We start from the raw sequence: 20,589 nt of genomic DNA, 5'->3' as shown, positions 1-20,589 counted from the left end.
AAAAAAAAAAAAAAAAAAAAAAAAAAAAGAACAAGCAACTCTGTATTAACTTATTTTTGTGGGTTATAAAGAGAGTGAGAATTGGAGAAGTACAACTGACAAAGAAACCTAATAAACAGGACATAAAAGGAAGCCACTTGCCTTCCTCAGGTTCAGCTATAATTTGATTTATTTATGAGGCACAGGAAGGACAAGTATTTTCACTCCATCTTTTTGTGCTGGGTAATATTACACAATAATATGTATTAAAAAGTCATTTATCTGAAATGAAATGTATTCTTGAAACCTATCTACAGAATGTAACAAACAAAACCTTTAACCCAAAACATTCTTCTATATAAACCTAGGAACACACCCAAGTGAATATCACCAGTAAAGTTCCCTAGATTCTGCAGAAATGACAAACTATGAACAAAGCAATATATTTTCATGCCCTCATAAATTATCAAATGAACCTCCCCAAAAATCACAGAAGCAGGGTCATACGGAGAGTCTTTTGCTAGTTTGCCCTCCACTCCCAAACAGGCTAAGTCACTTAAGATACAGATGTGGATAAAAATAATTTTGTACAATGCCATTCTTTAGCCACTAGGTTTCCCACGTTTGGGGTTTACAAAATCTATAAAACCATAGGGTTATGGAATGCAAATAAAATCTGACCCTAAATAATCTTTTTCTTTACCATTGCTGACATTCCTCAAAACCCTAGATCTTTTCTTTCAAAATAATGAAAATTAGCAGGAGGCTCATCAACAACAGACTCCCAGGGTCTCACTGTCAATAAAATCGGTGCCATGCAACAATCAGTGTGCTTCTGGGGAAGAGTCTCTAAGTGGAAACGTAATACACAGAAGGATGATAAACGTTAAAATGTTTTCCTAATTGGGGGAAAAAATTCAACAGCTATTGAAAAAATTCAATAGCTAAAATTCAACAGCTAAATTCAACAAGTAAAAGGCTGCCTTTTATTGAACTGTCATGCTCTCTCTCCAACAGGCAGGCAGTGGAGACATTCTAAGAGCATTACCTTTAGGAGGAAAATACGACTTGCTTTCAGCTTTGTGAGGCCAGTCTACCACGAGAGGTCCAAACCTGCGAAAGCTGGCAGTGATCTCATCTACAAAACAAAGAAAGAATCTTATCAAAAGAGAAAAAAATATTGCAATCAGAAAACCAGAATAGCACAAAACATGTCTTTTTAGTTTAAAAAAATGTTTTGAGGGTTGTTTTCTAAAGCATTTTTACAGAAGTGAAACCTACTAAGTGAAATACCATTGCTTGGGTGTACATTTGGTTATTCATTTTTAATCATGAAAAGTGTGTTTCTAACTATAATTCATTTCTTTTCACTGCCAATAAACTTGACATAAAGAATTTGGAAGAAAAATATCTCATATTAAACTAAGGTGACTTCTATGTCAAATAGAAAGATTCTAAAAATAGGAATGTTCTCTGATTTTTAGGAAGAAAGTAACATACAGAAAATATTTAAAATATGGTTTCACTTGTATGGAACCTCTAAGATTATTTAAGAAACAGATATGATTCTTTTGGTGAGGAGTAGGGGCAATAAGTAGGTAATTCCATTGGGTGATAAGAAAATGTTGACAGCCAATACTATCTTTAGTAACTACATATTACATATCCTATATAGAAAATATATCAAAAATTATAGATCAACACATTTATATTTTCCTTCTGACATATGACTCAAAGCAGAGGTTATAACCTGGCTCCTACTCAGGTTTAGGGTACCACTCTCTCAGCCATGATCTTAAGAATTGTCTTGAAGAAAATCTAATCAATAGATGAGATTAACATGAATACAAGAACAATTTGGAGGAAAATAAGCGTTCAGCTATGTATAACTTTAATGTAGTTAGTCTAAAATAACACTACTTTTTGAGACTTTTCTCCTCTCACCATGAAAAAAGGAAATCATGATAAATTAGAAGTGTGTCATAGCCAGAAAAATGCTGGAAAAACAAGACTGTTAGAATATCAGACAGTATTTTTATATCAGACCCAAAGCCTACTGGAACTAGAGTTGTTTTTTGCTTAAGTTAACTTTGTCACAATTTTATTTCATTCATCCTTTCAACAAATATTTATTGACAACTTACTGTGTGCTAAAATAAACTGGCTTTAGGCATAAGTGAACACTCACTTTTGGACTGATAGCATCTCAAAACTATTATTAAGAAAAATTCAAATTCATTTTCATTCTTTTAAAGAGGGGGATTATGCTTTTTTAAATAGGTATTTATTTTTATTTATTTATTTACTTATGAGACAGGGTTTCACTCTGTCACCCAGGCTGGAGTTCAGTGGTGTGGTCACAGCTCACTGTAACCTCAAACTCCTGAGCTCAAGTGACTTCCCACCTCAGTCTCCCAAGTAGCTGGGAATACAGGCATGCACCACCATACCCGGCTAATCTTTTTATTTTGTAGAGACAGGGTCTTGCTATGTTGCCCAGGCTGGTTTTGAACCCCTGGGCTCAAGTAATCCTCCCACCTTGGCCTCCCAAAGGACTGGGATTACGGGCGTGAGCCACTGCACTGGCCAGTATTTATATTAAAATGTGAGATGGTCTGGTGTGATGGACATAAGCAAAAGCTCTGGAATCTAATTGAATTTGAGTTGTAACTGCACCATCAGCTGTATAACCCTGAACAAATTATTTCTCTCTGATCCTCAGTTTCCTTATCTATAAAATGGAGATGCTAGGATATCCTTATAAGATAGCTATGAGGATTAAATGAGATAATGTAACATGAAGTACTTAGTACAATAATAGACTATTACTTTCTAATCTACCAAATAGTCTCACCTCCTATACACTAAGATATAAATGTCCTAAAGTTGACTTGGAGAGGAGAGGCAGGGTCAGAACACACAAAGAACAAACTCAGCCTTTGCAAAATCATTAATGAATGCATAGTACCTTCATCAATATCAGGAGGAAGGCCTCCAACAAACACCTTTCTAGAGTAGCGTTCTACTCGTTCCCCATTTTGACAGCGAGTGGGAGAACTTAAGCCAGATGACAAGGCCTGATCGCCGTGGCTGTCGTCCAGGAAGGCATCTTCAAAGGGAAAGAGAGAAGATCGACCTGAAACAAATGCGGGAGTTTCTATAATTAAAATGATTTTCTAGGACAATAAATGCTCTATTAGAAGCCCGAAGTGCAGAGAGAAGCATACAAAACAAAAGTGTCCTGAGCTGTGACTTTTCCAAGATTACCAGGACTGAAGATTACCAGATCTAGATAACTTTTTATCATCATTTTTGTGTGAGGGTATGCACAGCTGTGGGATGACCAGATTGCTAACTAAAGAAAAAGAATCGTCCAGGTGGGCATGGTGGCTCATGCCTGTAATCCCAGCACTTTGGGAGGCTGAGATGGCTGCGTCACCTGTCAGGAGTTCGAGACCAGCCTGGCTAACATGGCAAAACCCTGTCTCTACTAAAAATATAAAAATTAGCCAGACATGGTGGTGCATGCCTGTAATCCCAGCTACTCAGGAGGCTGAGGCAGGAGAATCGCTTGAACCCAAACCCGGGAGGTGGAGGTTGCAGTGAGCCAAGATCGTGCCATTGCACTATAGCCCGAGTGACAAGAGTGAAACTCAGTCTCAAAAAAAAAAAAAAAGCATCAAAATTTCAGTGGTTTCCTTGCTAAAAAATCACTACATTTTACTCATTCAGTCTCTATCATAGCTACTAGGAGTATATTCAGCAGCTTTTTTTTCTTTCTTTAGTCATTTCTTAAAATAAATGGACAAAGTAATCTCTATCCACAGATTTTTACCTGCTCTTTACAGTATCCTCAGAGGTTTAGTTCTAAAGAGTGGTCCTGATAGCCAAGGGAATACAAAACTGGTGACAGACGCTGACAACTTCTTTTCTAATAGCAGAACTAAAGATCATCAAGTTTTCCTTGTCATTCCAAGCTACTCCAATTTGGAAATAAACATATGCAATAATAAAGGACAGGGTAAATAAATGAAAACACATAACTTAAGATGTGGGAGTATAAATGTGGATGTGGTTATGAAACCCTTAACCCTACCAATTTAGGCTATATTTTATATCACTCAAAAAATATATAAAAAGAAATGAAAAAAGAATTATTTTCATTAACTTTATAGCCAAATGAAGTTTGTAGATCAAAAGTACCTACCCACTCCACATGACTATAAGAAAGATACCAGCAGTTAGAGTCAGCAGTAAATTTACCAGCAGTAAATGTAATACAATAATGCCATTTGGCATTACAAAATAAAATCTAAATTTAAAATCAAATATATTTCCTGTTTGAGTCAGTGACTTCCTAGTAAAACTTTCCACTAGGTTCCACTCTAAAAATGAATCATTAGAGCACTCTAACTTTTGCGGGGGGAAAGGAAAATTCCCCTCTAAAGTAAATTCATATACTCTTAAAAAAAAAAAAAAAAAAAAAAAAAAAGCAGTGTCTTCCCCATTTAGTCTATCCTATCTTTATTTCCCTGAAACCTAGGTTTTTTGTGTCACAACAGCCATTCTATCAATAGCCCTTAGAAAAATACTGAACATGTAATTCTTTTACAAAAAAGTTAAAGTTATTAATATAACTCTGGTTATTTCGTGAACAACTCAGTTAGTGTAAGAAAGACACCGTTTTAATGCTAGGAGTTAAATAAAAAGACCAAAGAATTTTTTGTTCAGTTTTCCCCAGCTTAGCTACAAAGAAACAGAACAAAATCTGTCATCTCATGCCACCTATCTTTTTTAGCCTGGCAGCAACAAACAATAGACAGTAAATTATCATCCCTTGATGTTTGTTTTGATCACTGGGGGTGAAAGAAATACATTTGCAGCAACTATAAGCAAAAAGAGCTTCCCAAAAACATCCAGTGACATTCTCCTAGAGCTGACAGGTTTGCTTTATTCCATAGACCACACTCAGTGAATTACATGCCTACTCAGTGTCAGGCACATGCGCAAATCAGCATTTCCCACTGAGTGTTCCTAACTCCACCTCTTACCTTCAACACTAGTAACATTAGATACTCAGAAAACAAGAGCTGGGGAAGGGGAAAATAAATAAGCCGGGGAAAAAATGCATATGTTATGCCTTTCCACCTCAGAAAATAAAAGGCTATGAAAAATTCTACAGTAAAGAAACATTGACTGGCCAGGCATGGTGGCTCATGCCTGTAGTCCCAGCACTTTGGGAGGCCGAAGCAGGTGGATCACTTGATTCCAGGAGTTCAAGACCAGCCTGGGCAACATGGTGAACCCCGTCTCTACAAAAAATACAAAACTTAGCCGGGCATGGTGATGCACATCTGTAGTCCCAGCTACTGGGGAAGCTGAGGTGGGAGGATCACTTGAGTCCAGGAGGTAGAGGTTGCAGTGACCTGAGACCGCACCACTGCACACCAGCCTGGGTGACACAGTGAGACCCCGTCTCAAAAAAAAAAAAAACAAAAAAACAAAAAAACAAACAAAAAAAAACATTGCCGGGCGTGGTGGCTCACGCTTTTAATCCCAGCACTTTGGGAGGCCGAGGCGGGCAGATCATGATGTCAGGAGATCAAGACCACGGTGAAATCCCGTCTCTACTAAAAATACAAAAAATTAGCCGAGCGTGGTGGTGGGAACCTGTAGTCCCAGTTACTCGGAGATGCTGAGGCAGGAGAATGGCATGAACCCAGGAGGCGGAGCTTGCAGTGAGCCAAGATCACGCCACTGCACTCCAGCCTGGGCACAGAGCGAGACTCTGTCTCAAAAAAAACAAAAAACAAAAAACAAAAAAAACCAACATTAACTTACGCCAGCATTACCCAGATGTTAAAGTAACCCTTCACTATACAAAACTCAGTGGAAAACACTTGAGGAAATATTCACCCATATTTCAGTGACACCGAACAAATAAGATACTTCCTTGCCAAAGAAATCATAGTCTGGTGGGGGAGACAGGCGAGTACATAAATAATTATAAAACAGATACGCTAAGAGAAGACTTTACCAAGTGATGCAAGAGCACAATTTACTACCCTTCTGGAGATGGGCGGGGAGAGATTTTTAGAGTATTTTCACAGGAGGGCAATTTTGAGCAGAATCTTGTCAGAATGGGAATTTCTGAAGTAAAAGAACAAGAAGCCACAGAGTAAGTACTGTCAAAACAGCTCTTGATCTTTCCCTCCAAAATTGTTCCTTCTCTAGTAGTCCCTAAACTCTCAATAAAAAATGCTGATTATCCACACTGGATTCAATCTAGAAACCTAGAAATCATCCTTGGCATCTCCCTTTCTCTTACACTCCATGTCAAATCCATCTCTTGAATTAGTCTGCCAATTCAAGCAGACTAAATAGTCTGTTTAGTCTACTGACTTTTACCTTCTACCCCACAATGCTTTCTCCACAAAACAGCCAAAGGTACCATTGTCAAACATTAATTTGAACATGTAAGCACACTCCTCATCCCATCCTCAAAAGCCCTCAATGATTTCCCATTACTTTTTGGATAAATTTTAAAAAAATTACTGTCAACTGCAAGGCCTCTGCACACCTCTTCTACATCACAGTTGCTGCCTCTCCCTCTTGCTCACTAACTGCCAATCACACAGACCTCTTTCGTATTTCCGATTATTCCTCCTTGCTGCAGGCCATAAGGACAATGTGTTCCCTCTACCTAAAACAAACATACCCTTTTCAACTCTCCAATTTTCTAATTAATTCCTACTAATTCTTCAGGTCTCAGCTGAAAAGTCTTCCTCAGGTCAAACTCTCCTAAACCTTTAGATTAGGTTAGATTCCCTTTTCTAGCCACACACAGCTCCCTGTACTTCTCCTTCCTAACACTTTCCCCAAGGACCATTATACCATTTGGATGCGTTTTTATTGAGTATCTCTTTCCCTAACCCTATTAAATTGAAAACTCTATTAGGATGGGACCAATTTAATCTTGTTCACCACTGTATCTTCCTGCCCTAATTAGGTCACATAAAAGGCACACCAAAAATGTTAAATGTGAGGCAGCATCCAGGGAAGGAAAACAGTATGTGCAAAAGCATGTGGCTGCAAATCTATGATGAAACACAATACACAGGTGTGAGAATGACAGAGATGTAATCATGTCCTAGAAAACTGAGACCTTTCCTATTGCTTTTTTTTTTTTTGAGACGGAGTCTTGCTCTATCGCCCAGGCTGGAGTGCAGTGGCGCAATCTCAGCTCACTGCAAGCTCCGCCTCCCCGGTTCACGCCATTCTCCTGCCTCGGCCTCCTGTGTAGCTGGGACTACAGGCGCCCACCACCACACCCAGCTAGGTTTTTTTTTTTTGTATTTTTAGTAGAGACGGGGTTTCGCTGTGTTAGCCAGGATGGTCTCGATCTCCTGACCTCGTGATCCGCCCGTCTCGGCCTCCCAAAGTGCTGGGATTATAGGCGTGAGCCACCGTGCCTGGCCTCCCATTGCTTTTATTTGGTCAGGCATTAATGTTCTACATTACAAAATGGAAAAAATTATTTTCCCACTTTTCGAATTTAATATTTATTTGAATACTGGTTTTTTTGTTTTGTTGTTGTTGTTGTTGTTTTTTGAGACACAGTCTCGCTCTGTCACCCAAGCTAGAGTGCAGTGGCACAATCTTGGCTCACTGCCACCTCTGCCTCCCAGGTTCAAAGGATTCTCCTGCCTCAGCCTCCCCAGTAGCTGGGATTATAGGCATGTGCCACCAGACCCGGCTTATTTTTCTATTTTTAGTAGAGACAGGGTTTCGCCAAGTTGGCCAGACTGGTCTCGAACTCCTGACCTCAAGTGATCTGCCTGTCTCTGCCTCCCAAAGTGCTGGGATTACAGGTGTGAGCCACTGTGCCCAGCTCTAATACTAGCTTTTTTTGAACTACACTAACTCCATAGAGACCATGATATTCTCACCCAATCGATCTTCTGTCCTGTCAGAATGACTTCTCTAAGATATCTATGACCATGTTAGTCCTCTAACCAAAATCCTACCATAACTTCTATTACTTCCACCAACATTTTGAACTTAGGGAGGGGGTGGATGAGGTGAGAGTCTGAAGAAATCTATGACTGTCCAGATGAGACATGAGGAAGTCTTGAATCAGAGCAGTGAAAGAGAAGAAGCAGATGTGGAAGACATTCTGGCACAAAAAGAACTTTCTGCATGGTCAACATAACCACAGCTCAGAGTATTTTGGCAAAGAAAACAAAATCAAGAGTTGTAAAAATTTGGACAGTTTTATTAAGTGGTTATGGGTAATTAAGAAATTTGTCAAGGTTTTAAAACCAAACCTCTGTCTATTAGTATTGAGAGTACTAGAGACTTTAGCAATACAATAAAGTTGCCCTTGGAAATGAAACTGCTAAGAACTAACGCATAAATGATATTTCTCTAAGTGTGGGTAATAATTAAGAATATAGGTATGAGAGCCCAGTCACTAGATCTACTAATCTGAATCTGTGGGGGTCAGGCTTGAAAATCTGAATTCACACAAATTTCCCCAGTGATTCCTATGCTCAAGTTTAAGAATCACTGAGGTGGAGATTATTTGTCTGCTACAGGCAGCCATTGAAAGAGATATTTTGTGTGAAGTATATGCAGCCCTGGGAAATATCCAAGTTCAATCAAGTTAAGGAAAGTATATTCTCAACACTGGAATGTAAAATCTATAACCTACTCATCCTTACTGTAACGTGACTGCCTGAAGTGTTGGCAGAACAAAAAGTCTGCAGAAAGGATTTAAAAGACAGAATTGTAGAGTAAGAGCTTGTAGTGTTTACCCAGTGCAGACCAACAGGAGATATGATAACTTTATCATACTATGTAGGCTTATTCCTTCAGGGGACAGAATGGTTCACCTGGTATTTCCAGAGCTTGAAAATAATCTATTTCCCTCTGCTCACTCTCTCTCTCATTTTTTTTTTTAAATATAGAGATGGGGTCTCACTAGGTTGCCCAGGTTGGTCTTGAATCCTGGGCTCTAGTGATCTTCCTGCCTGGGCCTCCCAAAGTGCTGGGATCACAGGCATGAGCCACCGCTTCTGGCCCCTATGTTCTTATTATAAGCTCTTGAAGGACTATTGTTAAATTCAGGACTCTGCTATTGTGAAGGGGTGATTCTTGAGCTTGTAGACAGTCAGTTACTGAAATTTTATTTCTATATACATCCAGCTCATGAGAAAACAGTGGTATTCTGATTTGTCCAGTAATCCCTTGTGAGGGTGGTATTCATGCATTCATTTGATTGGCATAAATCCATCTCCAAAACAAATCATCCCTGAGAAGTCGGGAAAATTTTAGTTCCTGGACATGTGTTACTAGAAACTGAAAATTCAAGAGGCTGCACCTAAATAGTGCCCCAAGAGGAGTCTTGCTTCACTAACTAGCATCTCTCTGACATATTTCTTTTTTTTAAGGAAAACATTTCCAATACCAAAATGTGTTAAGCAAGCCACATTACTTATCAAAAATTATATTTCTATGTGAGGAGACTATAAACCTGCTTTAGAACACCATGATACTGCCACATAAAATATGTATATTCAATATTTCAATAAAAGCAGGAGAAAGGTTTCTCAAATGCTGCAAGTTGGCCATTTGGCTTTCCACCAATGGTCTGGTTCTCTGATATCTATTTCAATTACTATCTACAATTAGTTTTTGGTCCAGTAATTGGACAAATCATCTCTGAATGTGGAGATGGCTTAAAACCAAACGAGCTTGTAGGAAAAGTGCCAAATAGAAGACTTGCAAAGCATTAGTTAAGCATGGAAGGCTTGTCCAAGATAATTCCTCCCCAGAAGGTTCCCTTTCCTTCAGCAAATGATGGAAAAACAAAAGTCTATTGGCCAAACTATGCTGTCAAAGCTGCTGGGACCTCACCTCTGAGCTCCCACCAAGGCCTCTGTCATCACTCCAGCAGCTCCAGGGTACCTCTGGCCCAGCACTTCTATTCCAAGCCTGACTCTTTTCATTTTAGTCTTGCAAGTAGCTCAGAAATCAGTCACTTTGGGGGTTTAAGAAAAAGGAATTATGAGGCATAACTCCCTCATAAAATACATATATATTCCCTAGAAGTCAAGATAGTTTCCAGTCTAGTGTCCAGTATGTGATTTTGAACAAAAAACATTTCACTTATGGTCTCATTTGCATAATGAGAGAGTTTAACTAGATGACAGGCTTTCAGATCCCTGGGGACAGGAGAATCCCTTTTATTACACAGAAATCTTACATAAATATAGATTTACTTCATATTAATATCTGGTATTTCTTAGGCATCACAAACTTAATGTGTTTACAAGTGAACTTTTGACATCTACCTTAAACTTATTCTCTCCCAGTCCCATTTCAATATGTGGCATTACGATTAACCCAATCACTCAAGCCAGAATCTCAAAATCATTTCTGAGTTTTCCTTCTTATTTACTCTCCAAGGTTAATTCAGCAACCTGACACCATCTGTTAAATGCCACTGTTGATCCCATTCTCCAAGATATATCTTTAATTTGTTCACTTCTCTCCAACTCCACGGCCATCACCCTATCCTAACTATCCTCATCTCATGCTTAATATCACCTCCTAACCAGGCAACCCCACTTCTCTTTCCACTCCACTCCAAACAGCAACCAGATGTGCTCTTTTAAAAAACATAAATCCAATCATTTGACCTTGCTTTAAAGCTTCAAAGATTTCCTCTTGTACTTGGACCAAGTTCAAAATCCTTACCAGGAGCTAATGTCCAGCAAGATCAGATTCTCTTTCCTTCCTCCAAACTCATCTTAAGACATACTCCTCCATCACCTACCAACTATCAGCCATTCTAGGCTTCCTCAAAGTAAGCCCTTTCTTGCCTCAAGCCTTTTTTTTTTAAAGAAACATGACTTTTTCAAAATATAATTCTCATATTATACAATTGATCCATTTAATCCAAATTGATCCATTTAATCCATTAGCAGTCCCTCTTCATTCTCCCCCAATCTCTCAGCCCTAGGCGACCACTAATCTCCATTTTGTCTCAATACATCTGTCTATTCTGGACACTTCATATAAACGGTATCATACAAATATGTGACTTTTGAGATTGGCTTCTTTCACTTAGTGTAATGTTTTCGAGGTTTATGTTGTAGCATGTATCTGTACTTTGCCTCAAGCCTTTTACAAATGCAGTTCCTTCCACCTTCCCCTTTTAAACTAGCTATCTGTCTCATAATACCTGAAATTCCCTTTAAAATATTCCTGGGGAGAAAGGGAAGAGAATACATGAAACAAAACTGGCAAAAATGCTGATAATAATTGAAGCTGATGATGGATATATTGGTGGTCATTAAAGTATTCTATATTTGTATATATTTGAAAATTTCCTTAATAATAAAAAAAAAGTTTTAGATAGCTGTCCCTCCATCCTTTCAGTTTGTTTAAATATCACCTCTTCAGAGGTGACCTCCCTACCTTGGAGGGACTCCCCTATTCTTTTCTGCCTAGTATTTATCACGAGTGTTAAGAATAAAAATATTAGTTTCACTTATTTATTGTCTCTCTCCCTACTAGAGTGACCATTAAGCAATGTCAGAGACCACATCTGGAGTCTAGTACAATATAGGTATGAAAACACTTAATGAGCAAAATTTGGGTGTAAGGCCCAGAAAATCCCTCCTTCAGTCTTTCTTTTGGTCCCTCCCAAATTAACTTCCCATAAAAGTGAAAAACTAGTCATCTTCCCCTCACTATTGTCTGTGCTCAAATTTTCCTATTACTATGAGCAGTAACATTTCCAGATATTATAACCATGAACATTCAGAAAATTCTCCGATTCATGTCCATGTTTTATTCTAGAATCATCCATACCCTTAAACAAGCAAGCTCATACAACTGGATTTGAATTAGCAGGATGGTATGCTTCTAGCATGGTCTCACTGGAATAGCTGATCTCTCTTCCCTTAAGCAGGCTTTTGACAGAAATACTCAACTTCAACTCAGCACACAAGTTTGTCTGATTGGATTTTAGAACTTTTGTTATCAATTAAGTAACCAATTAATATCAATATATTTTTATGAACTAAATATATGCAGGAGTACATTTATAGCAGTAACTCTAATCATTCTTTGTATTTTTCCATTTGCATTGTTAAAAGGACCTTTTATATTCTCCTTACTGATCTATAACTAGGAAATTCTGTTAAACATCAAAAATACTGGCATGAGCCAGGTATGGTGGCTCACGCCTATAATCCCAGCACTTTGGGAGGCTGGGGTGGGCAGATCCCCTGGGGTCAGGAGTTTGAGACCAGCCTGGCCAACAAGGAGAAATCCCATCTCTACTAAAAATACAAAAACTAGCCGGGCATGGTGGTGCGTGCCTGTAATCCCAGCTACTCCGGGGGGCTGAGGCAGAAGAATTGCTTGAACTTGGGAAAGCGGAGGTTGCAGTGAGCCGAGATCGCGCCACTGTACTCAAGCCTGGGCAATGAAGCGAGACTCCATCTCAAAAAGCAAAAAACAAAAACAAAAATACTGGCATAGCCAACATGTCTACTTATGGACAAGAGTGTCACGGAGACCATAAAAACTCATACTCATGTAAATGAAAAGCACAATATAAATATGTAGGCAAAAATCTTAAATGACACTACCTGGTAGACTAGTTGTATTTTCTCATTTGCATTGTTAAAAGGACCTTTCATATTCTCCTTACTGCTCTATAACTAAGAAATTCTGTTAAACATCAAAAATACTGGCATAGCCAACATGTCCACTTATGGACAAGAGTTTCATGGAGACCATAAAAATTCATTCTCATGTGAAATGAAAAGCACAGCATATATTAAATGTGTAGGCAAAAGTCTTAAGTGACACTACCTGGTAGACTAGTTTCTAACAGCGGTTGCAGTTGTATAGGAAGACACATATTAAAGCTTATCAAAGGCAGAATACTACCAAAGAAAAATGGTAAGATTCTTTGGTGTGATTCTTATTCCACAAATGAAATCAAGGTTTGTCTACTGGAACAAAATAAAAATAGATATAAATTGGGTATTTTTAAACTATACATAACTGATATTTATTTTCAAATCTTATTCTTTCACATATAATTCTTCTCATTTCTCATTATTACTGCTTCAACTACATTACTAGAAGCACTTGGTTTGCTAAGAGTCCACCTTCAATGCCCCCATCCAAGCCTTGAGCTGATGTTCAAGTTATCTCCTGCTTTCATTACTTTATCATAAAACCCTCTTTCTAAAGCCTGACAATATCTGTGTCCAGGAGTTTCACCTTCTGTTTCAAAAACATTCATTAAGGCAGCATAGATCGTCTTACTACCAGCTTCTCCTCTCCAGCTGGCCCCACAGCATACACTCAGAGATATGTACTCTAAGCATCTGGTCATGGCAATCTCATCTTTAAGCTTTCTTCTAAGGAGAAATATATACTAGAATGTCTTGCTTCCCATTCCTATTCCATTATCCAAATAGGTCCTGAAATTCTACTTATCCCAGGAAACTTTTCACACTTATCAGGAGAGGTGTAAAAGTCCACTGGCCAATAGAACTCAAAACTTTCACATACATTACATTCCCTTTTTTTCTGTTCCTAGAAGATTTACCAACATGGCCAGGTGCGGTGGCTCATGTCTGTAGTCCCAGCATGTTGGGAGATGTGCGGATGGCTTGAGGCCAGGAGTTCAGGACCAGCCTAGCCAATATGGTGAAACCCCATGTCTACTAAAAATACAAAAATTAGCCAGGTACGGTGGTGCAAGCTTGTAGTCCCAGCTCCTTGGGAGGCTGAGGCAGGAGAATCGCTTGAACCCATTAGGCGGAGGTTGCAGTGAGCCAAGATTATGCCACTGCACTCCAGCCTGGGCGACAAAGTGAGACTCTGTCTCAAAAAAAGAAAAAAATTTACCAATGTGTTTATGTAACACGTAGAAAATGAGCTATAGCTCCAGTTCTATTCCTAATCGTAGGTAGAGGGAAGTAACGTACATCAGCAAGCTTAATTTTTATGCTTTTTGGGCAAGTCTAAATGTTAATTAGAGGAAAGGGATCAAAAATTAATTTAATCCCTGATCACATGAAAAAATAAGCATGAGGAAGTCTGCCAATTCCTCAGAAGTATATTATGCAGAGTTGGCTCAAATGAATACATTTCAGAGAATGAGCGTTCTAGATATGAGATCTAGACATACTTCATCCCATATGGTTATATCATTACATTTAAGGAAGATGACTTCTTTTTCAGCTTTGGAAATGAAATACTTACTGAAAACATGGACAAAACATTTTCTGTCCATTCTTTTTTATTACAGAAAGCCAACATTCAGTCTTTTAGCATTTCTGCTTCTCTCTTTCTCTCTCTCATCATTCTCTTCTTCATCTATACCTATCAAACTGCAGACCAAGAGCAAGGACCAAGTCATTCCAGGAAATATTTAGTATAGCACCTCATACTAAGAAGACAGTGACTTCTGAGAACAAGAAAATCAACCTCACAAATAGATAGGGAGAAAGTAAAATGAAAAAAGGATGAGTATTTTTTTCAGAAGCTCGGAAACTATAGGTGACTTTATATTCTTGATGTATAGTATTAATATGCTATTATTTATAAAAATAAAATAATTTTTAAAAAATATGATGCCACACTCTGCTCTGCATAAATGTAGGGTGTTATTTCAAAATAATCCTTATCAATAAGCACTTAATAAGTGCTAACTATACATACGGCCCAGTGTTAGGCACTAAAGACAACTATCCTCAAAGAACTTATCCCAGTTGAAGAATCAGGGCATACAGAAAAGGCAGGAAAAATGCAAGACAACAGAATCAGAGGAAAACACGGTCTGTAAGAAACTGGGGAAGGCTTCCTGGAAAGGGTTAGGTTTGAACTAGTAAAATAAGGATAGTCCTTAGATACATAGATGAGAGGAAGGGTGACCTGTATGGCCAGACAGTGGGAAAGCAAATAGATTGGTCAGGGGAAGATGAGGTGAGAAAAATGAAGATAATGACGTTGGTAAAAGAGGCAGAGGCCAGATCATGGGGACCCTGAATTGACAATGGGGTTGACATAGACAAAGTGGTGTTTCAGAAAGATGAAGCTGTAGAAATGGAACAGGAGAAACAAAAATAGCAGAAATGAGAAGGACAAAACCTGAGAAAACGAGAGGGAAAAACTTGAAAAGATCTGGTGACTGATTAGCACGTGAGAAGAGGAAAAGTCAGTCCCTGCTGTCTATTCTCCAGATGGTGTCTATTTTCTATATAAAATAGTCCATTTCCTTTTTTTCCTGACAGCGATCATTTTTCTAGCAACATGAAACAAATATGGTACAAAATATGTCTTAATAACATTATTTCTAGGCTTTAACTTTTTTAAATTTAAAAAGAAGGCAATAAAATTTAATGATATTTATTTCCATGGATAGAAAATAATCATTTACACAAATGTTTTTCCACATGATGATGAAAAGCAAAAGGACTGTATGATCCACTGTACATACATATTAGCTTCTGCCAATAGTCACTCATTCAACAAATATTTGCTGTGAAAGAAATGATAAAAGTACTGTTTGGATAAGCATAGGCAGAAAATATTTGTAATATTTTTTTAAATAGCATAATAAAATACTCTGAATTTAGCATCATTATCTTCTCTTCATGACTCAACTACAAAGTCAGAGACAGCCTGATGAATGGTAAACATTAGCAAATAAAGAGCCAAAAGACACAGATTGTGATCTTGACTCTGGCTTTAACTTGGTCACATAGCAAGTCAATTACTACTTCTCCTTCAGCTTCTGCAAATGAGCACCAAAGTAACTTACATTTCTGGAATACTTTTAATTTACATGGATAGCTTTTCATTTCCCTTTTTTTTTTTTTTTTAAACTAGAACTTTACTAATACTCTGAAGTAGGACAAGACTGGTTTTATTACCATAATTTACAGATAAGCATACCAAATCTAAATGATAAGTCAGTGATTACAACCTACCTGTCTGACCCTAAGTCCCATATGCTTTCTACTACATTCGGCTTCTCCTAGCTACTTCGTAAAATTATTTGAAAAAACTACAGATATAGGAAATGCTTTAGAACAGTTACAGCATTACACAAATGAAAGTCGTATTGCTTCGTTTGGGTATAACCAGGAGAGAATGCAGGTTTTATGGGGACCAAAGCCTATTTTGGGGTCCCTCTTTAAGAAAAAGAATACAAAAATTAGGTAGACTTTGGAAGGAGTCTAAGCAAGTGAGAGGCCCTGAAACTTAAGCTTCATTTACCTCCGGGGTAAATCTGACTCTGAATATAACAGAAAAAAATTCACCAGCCAACCTAATAAGATCAAAAATTGCCCTCCAAAACCAAGTTCTGCCTTCCAAGTTGTATGAAAAGAACACAATGAATACAGGGCAGAAAAATACATATGCTTGGCCTTTATTTCCTCATGTTTATTCACAATAAGCTATATAACAAAAAACTTTAAGGAGAAATAGTCTTTGCTATATCTTTTTTATAATTAAAAGAACAAATTACCAACTAACAACAAAAAGTAATTTTAATGAAAGTGATAAATTATTTTGCTAAAATAAGATAGAACATCACACCATATAATAATTATTGTTTTACACACACACAGGTATAAATACACACACACATAAACACACTCATATTTACTCACAATTTGGCAAGCAAAAGATCTCATTAAAAAAAAAAAAAAAATTTACCTCGTCTCCGCCCATAGCTCCTGGCTGCATGTAAACATAGAAGAAAACCATGGGTATTTGTATCAAAATGGTGAATTTAGAAATTTAAAAAAAAATTCACACAAAGCTTTTCTATGTATTCTTGGAATTATTTAATTGATATGAAGATACTGTTCAACTTGACTGCAAACACTATATTTTTTTAAAAAAACCTTTATGAAGTACAAGCTAAATCACAATCTTAAAAAGAAATTTAACTGGATGTGGCAGCCACTGGAACAGATACAATGGATGTTTCAGAAGTCTTATGAGGGTTTATATTGGAGCCTATTATGTATATCAGACATAGAGTACTTTAAAAAACTGATTTGTAAATCTTCATTTGTACTTTATCTTACCACCATAAGAAAAAATTATTCATTCTAAATAACTAAAAACTGTACCATGCGGTGGTCACTCTGAATTTCTTACTACACACACATTCCCCCTAAACACACACACACACACACACACACACTCTCTCTCTCTTCATAGATTCCCCTGAAAAATGTACAGAAATTTCATACAACCAGCTGTTACTTTACAGAATGTGTTTCTGTACAATTCTCAGTAAAGTTTATCTTACTCTCTCCATTTACTTTCCACTCAGTATTACAGATGGGGGAATGTGATATCTTTTTGATCTACAAAACAAACTGCAAAAGTAAAATGAGATTAAGGCACTGGGTCCACCTCAGGCCATGCTTAATAATACAGCGCTTTAAAGGTTTTCTTCCTCTTTAAAACTCTAGCCCTATAGAATGTATTGTTATAGTGTTTAATAGAGCTAGACTATGGTGTCATGTATCGCTAAAAATCCTGTCATGTAAAATGATTTTCAGAGTGGAAAGTTTCTCAAATTTGAAACCTCAGGCTCCATTTTTTTTTTTTTTTTTTTTTTTTTTTGAGATGGAGTCTTGCTCATCACCCAGGTTGGAGTGCAGTGGTGCAATCTCGGCTCACAGCAAGCTCTGCCTCCCAGGTTCACGCCATTCTCCTGTCTCAGCCTCCCAAGTAGCTGGGACTACAGGCGCCCACCACCATGCCTGGCTAATTTTTTGTATTTCGATCTCCTGACCTAGTGATCTGCCCGCCTCGGCCTCCCAAAGTCCTGGGATGACAGGCGTGAGCCACCACGCCCGGCCAGGTTCTGTTTTTTAAAACGATTTAGAGCTTAATCCATTTCTTAAAAGCATAACAGGCTGGGTGTAGTGGCTCACACCTGTAATCCCAGCACTTTGGGAGGTCAAGGCAGGAGGATCATTTGAGGTCAGAAGTTTTAGACCAGCCTGGCAAACATGGTGAAACCTCATCTCTACTAAAAATACAAAAAATTAGCTGGGCATGGTAGCGTATGCCTGTAATTCCAGCTACTCAGGAGGCTGAGACAGAAGAATCGCTTCAACCTGGGAGGTAGGGGTTGCAGTGAGCTGAGATCACGCCACTGCACTCCAGCCTGGGCGACAGAGCAAGACTGTCTCAAAATAAATAAATAAAAATAAATAAGTAAATAAATAAAAGTGTAAAATGTCACACAACTAGCTTATACTGAAGAAGGAAGATACTTTGGGGTTATATTTACAGTGTATTATATTAAGCATTAAAGAAAACTATTTCTGACCGGGCCCAGTGGTTCACGTTTGTAATCCCAGCACTTTGGGAGGCCAAGGCGGGCAGATCACCTCAGGTCAGGAGTTTGAGAACAGCCTGGCCAACATGGTGAAACCCCATCTCTCTAAAAATACAAAAATTAGTCAGGCGTGATGGCGGGCGCCTGTAGTCCCAGCTACTCAGGAGACTGAGGCAGGAGAATTGCTTGAACCCGGGAGGTGGAGGTTGCAGTGAGCCAAGATCACGCCTCTGCACTCCAGTCTGGGTGACAGAGCAAGACTCCGTCTCAAAAAAAAAAAAAAAAAAAAAAAAAGAAAGAGGCCAGGCGCAGTGGCTCACACCTGTAACCCTAGCACTTTGGGAGGCTAAGGCAGGCAGATCACAAGGTCAGAAGATCGAGATCATCCTGGCTAACACAGTGAAACTCCGTCTCTACTAAAAATACAAAAAAATTAGCCAGGCGTGGTGGTGGGCGCCTGTAGTCCCAGCTACTCGGGAGGCTGAGGCAGGAGAATGGAGTGAACCCGGGAGGCGGAGCTTGCAGTGAGCCGAGATCGTGCCACTGCTCTCCAGCCTGGGCAACAGAGCAAGACTCTGTCTCGAAAAACCAAAAATTAAAGAAAAGAAAAGAAAACTATTTATTCCATAGGAAAATAATTCAGACTTTCCAGCCAGAGAGTTGAAATACCACTAAGTCAATCTCATCTTCTACTACTTTCCACTTTTCCTCAGGTATCAGACATGCCCTCACTCCACACCTTTAACTTCTTCACTTTCCCACTACTCAAATATTAGAAAGGATTATCCAGCTGAAGCTTTATTTTTTTTCCTTGATTCCTTCTGTACTACAACCCTCAACAAAAAAAAAATCTTTTTTTTTTTTTTTTTCTGAGATGGAGTCTCACTTGCTCTGTCACTCAGGCTGGAGTGCAATGGCACAATCTTGGCTCATTGCAACCTCTACCTCCCAGGGTCAATCGATTCTCCTGCCTCAGCCTCCCAAGTAACTGGAATTACAGGTGCCTGTCACCATGCCCGGCTAATTTTTGTATTTTTAGTAGAGATGGGGTTTTACCATGTTGGCCAGGCTGGTTTTGAATTCCTGACATCAAGTGATCCCCATCTCGGCCTCCCAAAGTGCTGGGATTACAGGGGTGAGCCACTCTGCCCAGCTGAAAAAAATCTCTTCTGAATTTACATAGCTTTTACTGTTTACATAATTTACAAAAGGGGGGTGCATTCCAAAAACAATTTAAGGGACTTTTATACTGTTTATTATTTGGAACCTAGAATTCATCTTCTTACAAAAAGTATAATAAATGGTAGGTAGCTTCCTAGCTTGACCCTTCCCCCAAATTTGCTTCATCCACAATTATATGGATGAATATAACACTTAAAAGATGAAATAAATTTTGACATCCTATCACTTGTCTCTTTGTCCCTTCTTCCCATCCCAAAGGATGTTATGCTGCCTGACATCCCAATGAAAAATCTCTATTGAGAAAGGAAATACTCCACATTTTAAAATTACTTATTTCTCTCCCAAACAACAAATTCATTTTTTTCCTATTATATCTGATTTCTGGCCAGATACCCAATGAAAACAAATCTGACTGCGATACTAAGGTAAAAATGACTCACTGGACATTAACACCCATAAAGGATAAATGAGATTGTTGTTCACACAAGTCTTCAACCACTAAACATCCAAGTAATATAGATGAAGTTAATAGATCTAGACAGGCTTAGGGGTGGAGGGCAGCATGTTGAATTTGGGAGAGAGGAAGAATTACAAAAGACCTACCTGGGAGTTTTGTTGGTTTGTTTTTTTGAGACAGGGTCTCACTCTGGCACAAACGCTGGAGTGCAGTGGCAAGATCTCTGCTCACTACAACCTCCACCTCACGGGCTCAAGCCATTCTCCCACCTCAGCCTCCCAAGCAGCTGGGACCACTACCCCTAGCTAATTTCTGTGTCTTTTGTAGAGACAGGGTTTCACCATATCACCCAAGCTGGTCTCCTGGACTTCGAGGGATCCACCCACCTTGGCCTCCCAAAGTGCTGGGACTAATTGGTTCATGATGGTTGGGAACTCTGATATCAGAGAGACAGGATGGCATATGGAATAGGTAGTCAATATCAGGTAGTGATCTATCTGAGATGCTTAGATTTTTTTTGTTTCGTTTTGTTTTGGTTTGGTTTTTTTTTTTTTTTTTTTTG

General features: G+C 38.5%; 1 protein-coding gene across 1 annotated transcript in view; it reads right to left on the bottom strand.

Annotated features, from left to right (window-relative positions):
- CPEB3 (cytoplasmic polyadenylation element binding protein 3) overlaps nt 1-20,589 on the bottom strand; it is a 207,632-nt gene that overhangs the window by 102,934 nt on the left and 84,109 nt on the right. Inside the window, exons 4-5 of the mRNA XM_011995849.1 lie at nt 2,948-3,115; nt 1,028-1,117 (exon numbers count right to left, since the gene is read on the bottom strand). Of these exons, the coding sequence (XP_011851239.1) occupies nt 1,028-1,117; nt 2,948-3,115 (258 nt within the window). The remainder of the gene's footprint in view (nt 1-1,027; nt 1,118-2,947; nt 3,116-20,589) is intronic.

The sequence above is a fragment of the Mandrillus leucophaeus genome, unplaced genomic scaffold, assembly GCF_000951045.1.
Source record: "Mandrillus leucophaeus isolate KB7577 unplaced genomic scaffold, Mleu.le_1.0 Scaffold1133, whole genome shotgun sequence".
NCBI classification, from domain to species: domain Eukaryota; kingdom Metazoa; phylum Chordata; class Mammalia; order Primates; family Cercopithecidae; genus Mandrillus; species Mandrillus leucophaeus.
Note: the sequence above shows the minus strand (reverse complement) of the source record. Positions and strands in the feature narration are given on the sequence as shown.